We start from the raw sequence: 10,991 nt of genomic DNA, 5'->3' as shown, positions 1-10,991 counted from the left end.
TGTGTTGGTCTCGAGCATTTATAAGCCCTCTGTTTTCTACAGCTACTATTGGCTGTGCTCTATTCTACTTTTGGTGTTGTACGGTGAAGTGATTTGAGACAGAAGGGAACACTTGATAGAACCGCGAAAGTGTTTCTATGTTTTCGAGCCCAGAACAGCTAACCTGAACCAGCCCTACGTTTATACGCTGAAGGATCGCGATTGTCGCTGAGACACCAGCTTACACGCACGTCCATTTCGCCTACCGAGAACACGTGTAAAAATGTGCAAACACCTGTGAGGGTGCGATGCCATATTACCGTAAGTTCAACGAGCGTAGTATGAATTCCGTCGTTGTACATGCTGTACACATTGTTGGATAAGTTTAACATTGTTTTCTATCTTATTGATCTTTTTTCTTTTTCTGCCGCTTATTTAAAAAACTCCACTTTCAGATTTTGCCTGCTATGCTAAGGCCATGTAAGGTAGACAGCAATGAAACTACGAATTCGAACTCTCTTCAATCTTTTTCTCACTGACTCCACAATGAGAAAAATACTTGAAGACATCAAGCTAAAATTACATACTTAGTACCATGTCGCCCGGAGTCCTGATAACCAAACTAAACTTAGTACGTTTCCTCAAACAAATCTTTTATCTCATTGTAATGATATTGTGACACCTATACTAGTCCTATTTAGGTTTCAGACACCGTTGAACCAAAATGCATCGTCGATCGCTATTTTGCAACTTGTCGTCTACTAAGCCCTTAAGCTCGAAGTACTGCTACTTTCGTTTTGCTGCGCTGCTCTTACGGCTCCGCTGGCACGCGTTACACCCAAAACTGTTTCACAGTTGCACGAACATCACAGTGCCATTCAGGTCTTGTGATCAGTAGCGGTTCTCACAGGATGAGGCAAGCAATACCTCCTAGCAGTGAGCAATTAAACACTCCGAAAGTTTTTGAACTGATCGCACAAATGATTACAGTGGCTAGGTGTGCACTGTTAACGGCCCTGCTAAAGTCGGCAGGCAAAGGAAGATAGCCTACTTTGCCACTGAGGGGTCGTGTAGCAGTTTTATTGTTACGATTGCAAAACAAAAAAGGAAATGGTTTAGTCACCATGTCGTTTCCTTTGTTCCCATAGCACCTCGTGGTATCAAGAGAGAAGTGCTTCTCTTCTTTTTTTTTACACGAAATACGAAACAAGCTCATAGTGGGTGACGACAAATACATATCACAGAGGGACAACAATAAACCAGTTTCAATGTGAGGTCCAGAGTAGCATTATGGCGGGGCAGCCGCAGACCTCTAGAGGCACACACTGGCGTGACAACCTTGCCACGCCCTTTTCAGACCTTCTAACTGCTCGCACGAAGCCAAGGTTTCCAGGCGCCGTACTAACAAAAAAAAAGAATTAGTGTCGGGTAGCAGCACCGTTAATAGAAGAACTCGAGTTGAATTTCATGCTGGCATTTTGATCCTGTTTTCTCATCGCCGGTCCCCGAAGCAACGCATACTCAATTTCACTGCCAGCAAAATCATGCGGATGGGGAAGTCAAGCTTTCTCGTACCACTCTTCCTTATGCTCTCCCATGTGCTGGCCTTCGTGTCTGTTCTATACGTAGAGTGGGAGGCAGAGAGCAATCCACCCCTAAGAAACTGCCGCCGAAAATGGGTTTCTTACTTCGCTATGCGGCTCTTTATAAAAGCCCATTTGCTGGGTGTCAGCAGCGCTCTTTATGACGTCAGCCACCTATCCTTATTGGTGGCGCCACGTCGCGGCGAGCAAGTGAACAGAGGCGCAGCAAACGTTTCCTGTTGCGAAGCGAATGATGTGGCTGACACTGAAATAGAGGAAGCGTTGAATCAAGAATGCGGACTGTTCCTCGCTGCGTACACGTTGATAAAAATTCCTTCCGTGCTTCCTTATTTTACCTGCCACTACCTGAAAGCACGTCCGCGAAAAAGAGACTGAAGTTTTTCGTTAAATGCGCAGGACTGACGAAAGTGATGAGAGGTAACTAGCTGAGAACAGGGCTAGTTTTATGAACCACTGATATAATTTAGTTCGTTTAAAGAAAAGAAAAAAAAACAGTACGCGGACATAAATTCGCTGTCTCGTCGCCGTTCTTCCTCCTTTTTGTGTCCCGTCTCCTAGCGTGAAATTTGGCGATCACATAGCAACATAAATCTGCATTTCAAATGCACGCATTAGCTCACAGAAACCGATAGGATCAGGTCGTTAGCTTTACAGTAGTCCGGGGTGCATAAGAACTCATCATGGCGTTGAATATTGCCACAGATCAGCGTCATTTTATGTTTACAAGAAAATGTGCACCTTTCCGGCGATCCTAGCATCGACGTATTTGTTTTGCGTAGACCCTGTTCCACTTAGGCACAATGTATTTGCCGCATGCCTTATTCTCAAGTTGTGCGTTTTCAGCGTCATGAACGTCTGCCTCAATCTTTGATAATAACATCGCCAAAGATAACAATAAAGCACAAGTGTAGGATTGGAAGTTGCAAAGAACGAAACGGGTAGGCTTTGTGAAACGTTTAGACTTTCTCACTTAGACACTGGGCCAAGCCAAATTCAGCATGCTCACAGTTGTTGCTCAGGCCAACTGATTACTGCTCGAAGCAGGTGCACGAACTGAGCGACGCAGGGATATGCTGCTGTGTTCTGGTTTGTGAAATCATTACACCTATTTTCTGTCTGAGGAAAAAAGAGCCTTTGGGAATTGAAATTGGTTAAAACGCGGTGGCGGGAGATTATGAACTGTCACAGAAAGTAAATTCCCAGATACCATGCACGGTGTCAGTAGACGTTGTATTTGTTAAGTTTAGTGACCAGATCAGCAATAAAAAAGAATAAGCTGAAGTTCATTATCTACAGCACCTTCGTTTTGCTCATTTAGTCTCAGTTATACAGTGTTTCACTCTGGCAATACCAGATTAGTTGATACTACATTTTGTTCTGGAGATGCACATGCGAAACTAACGACACATGTTTTGCTATAGCAGGAGGCAAATGGCTCACTGCATGGACATGGTTCTTGTTGCCTAAGATACCACAATATACACTGCAGATGCTGCATACACAGAAAAATAGCAGGTAGACAGTTGTAAAAAGTATTTTAACTTAACCCTATTCACACTCCGAACAACGAAAATCGCGTGTACTGGACTAAACTCTGAAGTAACCGTGGGCGCCACACCTAAACTGAGTGCGAAAGAAGCATCTCCACATTCTTCGCTGTTTGCCATGTGACAAGATTTCAGTTGAAATAAAACATGTATATCGCAATATAAAACGGCAGCAATTACAAAGAACGTGTACAATAAAAGTCAATGTGTCTTGTCAGGACCTCCTACAAAAGCGGTCGCCTAGAACTTTCACTACGGCACAATATCAAAATCTTGCCGTAACTACATTCCGGAATTTTTATCCGATGGAGTTCTGATATACAAAAGAAATTTAAAGCGCGCATTAATATCAGAAACAGTTCTCAACTCAGTAGCTACAGACATTGGTACAGGACTCTAAATACCAGCAAAAGAAAGTACTGCTTTGAACCAAAGGTGTCTTCACAAAGGGTTACAACATATAATACAAATCATGAACGTCTTCAAACCTCTCTGCAAAAAGCATTACAATCCATGTTCTCATTTACAAAGCCGTAACCATTTTCGCACAGAGCCCGTTTCGCGCCACGATTTCACTCTGGCTTCGCATCTTAGCGTTCGCAATGTACCGCAGCGTTTAACTAAGAAGTGCATCCACCGCGCTGTCCATTGCAACGCAAAGCACCTACAGGCGGGAGGTTTGGAAACTCGGGCTCTGTGCCCCATCGAGACAGCTACTGTTGCACTCGCACATCAATGTAGGCCGCACAGAAAGCTCGCCACGAGTGCGAAAATTTGAGCACTCGTAGTGTATACTTCGCCTTGCAAAACCTACCATCCTAGAGATCCAAAGTTGGTTCCCAACAGGAAATAAGCACCTGGGCTTCGGTTATAATCTACCGATGCTATAACCTGCATACTGTATCCTTTGGCTTTTTCGGGGTTCTGGCAGCCGGGTCAATCGGTTTAAGGATTGATGCGTGGTCGCCTCACTTCAACGCTTGCGGCGCTGTCTGTGAAAGTCGGGGATGCTATGCAGGTGGCTTGATGATTCTCCGTTTCATCCGGGCTTATACCTTGCCTGTGTCGACCCTAGACGAGATCCACAGCACACGGGTGCAACCCACTTCATTTATAAGTGAAGAGACTGCTAAAGACCGCCAGCAGCTGGTGAACTGTCTTAACGGCTCATCGGCTAGTAAGGTTTTTAACGTTTGACCGGTCTTTTAAGCGGTGGGTATCTCTTAGGCTATTTTGGACACCTTAACGCTCGACCTCGTGTGCGCATAAGCTCAAACAAAATCTTCCATCACTTTTCGTCTGCTTTTCCTTTACATCTAGTTGGTGATGACGTCATGGCTTGTCGGCCTAGAAATATGCATATCTACTCATGTTTGGGCCAAGCGCCCTGGGCCTCAACTTTGCATCCGCTAAGCTTTCCCGTCAGCATGGCTGCCTTTAGTATTGCGAAACAAACCACACCCTGTCAAACACGTATCGCTGGGCTAGTTCGTTGGGCATACTCGTGAACAGCAGATAGCATGTGGACGCATAGTACAAGGAAGAGATAAACGCGGTCACAAGAAATGCGCAGCGCTTGTGGTCGTGCTCATTTATTACCTCATCCTTGTTCCTTCTTGTGCTCTGCTGTTTACAAGTGCATCCACAAACCCCCACACTCGAAACCACCCCACAAAAGTTTTGGAACTGTGTGCTGAGTAAACATGTGACATTCAGTCGTCACAACGCGTATGGACTCGTAGGACAAAAAACACAAAAACACAAGCCATGAGCTACGAGTCACCTACAAAATGATAAGTGGGCCACCTTTTAAAACAGGCTGCTTGTACATTTGTACACGGTTACCATCATCGGAGATCACAGAGAGTTAACACGAAACAAAAACACAGAAAACACTACGCAACATGGGTTAGGTTGAAGCGGAAGTGCAATGCTGGGAAGTGAGCCGCCTAGGCTCCCAGCATCCGTTTGACGGTGTACCCGGGCACTGAGTAGAAGAACAGTGCCAGCAGGAGGATGAGCAAGATGGCGATGATGGCCTTGATGATGACCCACTTGTATTGGTGCCAGACGATGTAGCGGATCGACTTCAACGGGTTCAGGAACCAGATGAAGGACGAGTCGGGCCGACTGCGCATTGCAATCGAAGGACACAATGTCAGATTTCAAACCCGCGAGCCTCCACGTGTCCTCCCTACGCCTTTATTTTGTTTTTATTTGTTGAGGTTCCCACGCAAGTTGCACTGCTTTTGTCAGATTAAGATATTATTCAGGAAAGGCTATAACTAACGCCTGAAAACAAAAAAAAAAACAGAAACAGGACGGCAGATGTGTTCCTCGTCACCAATCCCATGAAGCTTTTCGGTTGGTCAGGTGTAAGCGACCATTACAAGCACGACTGGCCTGGCTTAGCGTCATCCACACAAATCAGTAGGCTGCCTGAAATTGAGGTAGACGCCAAGATCTGGTTTTTGGTGCACACAATACGTGTGCACAAAAATACGTATAAATTTGTGAACGTCTGTTGTTTATTTATTTATTTATACAAATACCTCACAGGTTCCACACTTGGAACATTGTGTGAGGGGAGGGGTCACAATATTTAGCAGACAAAACATGGTACAAAGTGGAAAAGCATAAAAGAAAACAATATTAAATACATTGGACTACAAACAATTATTAAAACGTACTTGAAAGAAAACCGTATTATAATGACAGAAGAAAAAACAGCAAACGAATAGCGGCACTGCTTGGATTCAACTACACATACGAACACAGTTTATGTGCTATATCAAGTATGCATAAAGCTGGTCAATTCGTTTTTGAACATTAGTGGGTCACATATGGTAGCAATGCAATGCAATGTTGCCGTCGAATTAAAACAAAATGGTCTCATAAAAGTGAGTATTACCGTGGTTTTGACTTTTAGCTGTGCCCTTTCCAGAAGCGAATCAGTACCTTCTGTGCTTGTTCGATTCAACTTTTCACGTCTGAGTGATCTCTGCCATTCGCGCTCTCTCAAACATAACCCTGAATTCTGAATGTAGTCACGGACGCAAATAATGAACCATTGTGGCAACATGAGAAAGAAAGAGAGAAACAAAATGATTCGAATATTTGGAAGCAATAGGACTACCGTTTCCCCTTTCGTAACAGTTTCGTACCAATTCAAAAGCGTCTCTCTTCAAAGATGTCGCGGCGCTCTAATGTGTGTATTGCAGCTCAAGAGTATGAAGGCACAGCGCTGCCTCGATGTTCACACGGCAAACCTCGAATATGACTGAACCCCTTTGCCTCGCCTCGCGATATTCTGTCTCGCATCACGATACTCTGTATCATGTTCTAAATATTCTCTATCATCATGATTTACACTGATGAACATACTCCTCAAAGTGCAAGGCGAGCGTAGAAAACAGAGCAATGTTCACAGCTGCTAAAAGCATCCTGCTTTTGGAGAAATTCGCAACTTATTAAGATTCACAGCAAGTGGGCTGAGAGGCCCCGGCAAGAAAAAATAAACTTCGCTTACTTGGGCTTGTCCAGTGGGTCCGGCTCGTTTCTTCCCAGACCGGCAGGGTTTCTCTCGGCTTCCTCCCTAGTCAGCAGGTGCAGTTCAGCCTCCACTTTTCCCTGAGAACAGACAGAAGAGGTTTCACATCAGGCACCTGCTTCCACCGGCGCGCACGACGATGGCCGGTACCACTCGGTTTAAAGCAGCAGTATTATGCAAGACGGCTTCCTTTGTATCGTTAGTACATTCGTCAAAAGTTAGCCTGCTGCGCTGACAAGATTCACAAGTTTACGACTGCGGGAGCCTGCTCTACAGTCACTTTGACTGCCACTGCGTTTTGCAGATAACATTTTTCCTTCTGTAAAAAGAGACACCATCCTTCCTGGCACTGACATCACGTCAACTTTTGTAGCGAAAGCTACACTACGCCAGCTCTTCGAGCCTTCAGCGTGGCACCTTACCGTGAGCACCATTTCGTCGTTCTCCTTCTTGACGAAGAAGGGCCACCACCCTTTGACGCGCCGCTGCTTGAAAAGTGAGATGGTGGGCACGTTGGCGTCCGCCTTGAGCATGTTCAAGCCACACAGCTTGGACGACTTGGCGCCCCGCGGAAACCGGTTTAGGTCCAGCGTTATGGCACCTGCACGGCAAGATGGCACGTGGTAATCAGTGACGTCTCCAGGTGCTTCATCACCCAAAGCTCGCACAAATCCTAGGCGGGGTTAGCCTGATGGGTAGGCGCGCCACTAGTGGCCCTTTTGAAACTGATGTTACCTGCTGTATGTATACGACTGGGCAGAATTAAGCCCTATGACTGGAGCTAGTGTACTCTGAAATGTTTCTGAGGCTAGGTTATTTCAGGCTCCACTAGATGGCACAGTGGAACCAGCAGTACATACGTCAGTGACTTTACGTTGACTAATCTCTGACTGACTAGACTCAGTATGACTAGGCTCAGGGAGGCTAGTCCACTTACGACTGCCTCGCGTATTCTCTGCAGCGATGAGTGAGCATTCCAGTTCACCCGATCGAGTTAGTTTATGGTGCGGTATTGTACAGTACGGTACAGTATAGTTTGGAATGCTATGATATGATACGGTACGGCACAGTGCATTACGGAGCGGTGCGGTACAATACGGTCTGGAATGGTAAGATGATATGGTATGGTATGGTATTGTATGATGGTATATGGAGTTCAACATCCCGAAGCCGTACGTGAAGTGTGAAGGGACGCCGCAGCGTAGGATTCAGAATTAATTAGGACCTCTTGGCGTTCACAGACATGCGTTCACAGCGCGCTCCACATTGAACTGTTTCTATTTTCAAAGAGACCGCAGCGATCGGGATTCGATAACGCGACTTAGCGCCCAAGGGGCCCAACGTCATAGCCACTGAGCCACCGCGGCGATGTTAGAGTCAGCGATATGTGAAATGCAAGTCGGAGAAAGGAAGTCCATTACATTGCGATATACTGCATTCTGTGTATTGTCACACTCAAGTCTAGCTAAGATATTTTTGTTACTCACCGAATTTCCCAAACATCGAATTTGTGAAAGGTACTGGTTGGTCTGTTTGGTTTTTCGCATGTGAAAGTGATTGTAAAAAAAAAATTCTTGCTCCTAAAATATTATTGTCGGCAAGTAGACGAAACACAGCGGCACCAAGTATGACAGCTTGTATTACTACATCACGTCATAGGCGTGCGGGTAGGTAATAAGTGCATCAACGGTAAGACCCATTGCAGCACCGCTTAGAACATTGCCGGCACCCACGCTATTCGCAAATGTTATGAATGTGAGCGAAAATGCGGAAGATGTAAGAAAACATACAGAAAAGAAGCCCGCACGTGCGAAACAATGATGGACCTCCGCACGTCACATTGGATAGCCATGATGCCGAGCCGTGTGTCCACAAGGCATGTTTTTCTCTACCACGACTCGATGATCTACTGATCTGATGCCTTCTTTCAAGGCCTAGAAATGACCTCGAACTTCCTGTGATCAGGAGAGTTCTTGATTCTTATCGAACAGCCTTTCTCAGCTACAGATAGCGGTCTAGTAGGGGACCTCGCGTGCGAAGCCCGCGTGTGTACTTCATATAGTATAACGGACGGAATGACATTCATGCCTTCACGTGACGAAGGTCATTCAAGTATACGTGAGATGCTGTTCTCCGCCACTTCCTGGTTCGCTTTTTGTTGTACGGTGAAGCGCCATCAGAAGAGGGATGCGAAAACGAGAACACCCCGCATGAGGCGGAGCCCAAACATCCAGTGCCGGCGAACAAAACAAGAGAGCATTTCTTGTTTGTTTTACGTGCCTCTATCAAGAAATGAAAGGAAAGTGCACAGGCCTCTCGAATGGCTTCAACCGGGCCACTATCGCTGCATCGTGCGAATAAAAATTTATTGCCGACGAGCAGCTTGTACACATTCAGTCAGTGCATGGTGATTTGCGCGAAAGTGGTAAAAAAGAGGTTGACAGCCCGCAAACCTTTGCTGTCAACCGCAAAGAGGTTGACAGCCCGCAAAGTTAGACACCACGTTCTACTGGAAGCGAGGTCAGTGCTCGGCGGCGCTAGTATCACTAAGGCTTTTAATATGGCACAGGTTTGCGAATGCTGGCATGGTAACTAGCGCCAAAAGGACAAGGACACACAAGGCATGTGTCCTGTCGAAACATTATGTACCCGTGTCCTTTTAGCGCTAGTTGCCATGTCAGCTAGTATCAGCACAGATGCCCATGACAATTACGCTGAAAAGAGGAGGGCGAGAGGGACCGCGCGCGGAAATTAGAAGATTGCAGTAACCGGCCAATGCAATATCGTCGACGCTTCGATCCTCCGGCTCACCAAACACGGTTACCGGGACGCCTCACGAAACGCAAGCGCTCCACCCCTCCCCCACCCTCCCGCGCCCTGCCACAGGCCGCCTACCACAAGCCTCGTTACAAGTGTATTAGTTACAAACTATTTTCAAAGAAGGCGTTTCTAAGTCGAGACCTTGTTCGAGTGCATTGCAGTGAAACCTCTTGAAAAAGGTATACGTCCACCGATCTGTGAAGCAAGCCGGGGGATGGTTACAGTTGGAGATTTAGGTCTATGGGAGTGCGTACCAAGAAAAGGTTTTAGAGTTGTTCGTTGACTACACGGCCTGCATGTACGCCGTCCACTCGTTAGAGAAAGGCGATTACATACCAGAATGACACGTGAAAGCATGAAAGCTGATTGCAAAGCTGATATATGTTTTTAAAATACTGCAATATCGGACAACCTTAAAACCTTGCCGTCTAGCCCGACTCTGCCACGTGCGTAATCTCGCAAATACAGTCGCTAAAATTGCAGAGCCGAGACTAAGGCGGTTCTGCATGAAAGATAGTTCTCAAACGTACTGATTAGTGAACCGTGCACTGCAGCAGATGTACCGCGCCAATATCTCCCCCCCCCCCCCCCTCCTGGGCTGTGAATGGGTGGATGGAAGATAGGAGTGTCCGCTTTTGAAACGATGTGGTGTCGGTTTCTATCATGTCTGGCGTCTTTCCTTTATATTTCGTTAACTGTGACATAAGTCGCTCTAAAAATTCGCCATTTTGTTTAAATACATTTTTAATCCTACACTTTTAACCTTATTTCAACCCTCTGCTTTTGAGCCGCCAATCTTCCATACACTTTTTACTAACTTCACCGCATAATCCTTTGCATGACCATTCCTACCTCTCAACTCTAGGGCCTCAGGCAGAGTGACTGGGCCTGCATCGACATCTGGACGGATACGACCACATTCGAGTTTAAGATATTTCGGGGTCTGCGAGGGCCCCCTACGTTTGTAATCACGGCGGACTCACCGAGGAAGTCGTCGGCCGAGAAGTGGTCAGCGTCCCAGACCTGGAGCTCGAGGCGCGCCGGGATCTTGCACTCGGTCTCGTCCCACGAGAACAGCGACTCCTTGCGCGAGATGACGATCTTCTCCTCGGCGGGCAGGTAGTCGAAGGGGAACACGAAGCGCCAGTTGAAGTTCCCTTCGCCCGTCAGAGACCGGTAGTGGATGTCAGTGCACTGCGTGTCCTCCTGACCCTTCAGCCACCTGGAAACGAGAGGGTTCCTTTCTAAGGCATTTTCCAATTAAATTACGGGCTGTACCAAAACAAGCATTCAAAATGACAGAAAGTGAATTAATTGATGAAAAGAGCCCCCTGAAAGCCATCTGAAGTAACCCAAGGTCAGATTTTTTTTTTCATTAACTAGAGTTGTTTCAAGGCCGCGAGTAGTAGTTGAAACCTAACTACTAAAAATATTTTCACTCGCCATAAAGAAAAAAAATTACAGATAGCAGTAAGATGCTGCGCGAACATT

At 46.2% G+C, this 10,991-nt stretch overlaps 1 protein-coding gene across 1 annotated transcript in view; it reads right to left on the bottom strand.

The window, feature by feature from the left end:
• Window positions 1-2,285: 2,285 nt before the first annotated feature.
• Window positions 2,286-10,991, bottom strand: part of mfr (ferlin family C2 domain-containing myoferlin misfire) — a 320,505-nt gene continuing 311,799 nt past the window's right edge. Inside the window, exons 43-46 of the mRNA XM_089553028.1 lie at window positions 10,484-10,722; window positions 7,103-7,281; window positions 6,660-6,760; window positions 2,286-5,260 (exon numbers count right to left, since the gene is read on the bottom strand). Coding sequence (XP_089409154.1) covers window positions 5,080-5,260; window positions 6,660-6,760; window positions 7,103-7,281; window positions 10,484-10,722 — 700 coding nt within the window. The 3' untranslated portion in view covers window positions 2,286-5,079. The remainder of the gene's footprint in view (window positions 5,261-6,659; window positions 6,761-7,102; window positions 7,282-10,483; window positions 10,723-10,991) is intronic.

Source organism: Amblyomma mixtum, chromosome 7 (genome assembly GCF_055824585.1).
Source record: "Amblyomma mixtum isolate Tamu chromosome 7, ASM5582458v1, whole genome shotgun sequence".
NCBI lineage: Eukaryota > Metazoa > Arthropoda > Arachnida > Ixodida > Ixodidae > Amblyomma > Amblyomma mixtum.
The sequence above is the reverse complement of the archived record's forward strand: the minus strand, read 5'-3'. Positions and strand labels throughout refer to the sequence as shown.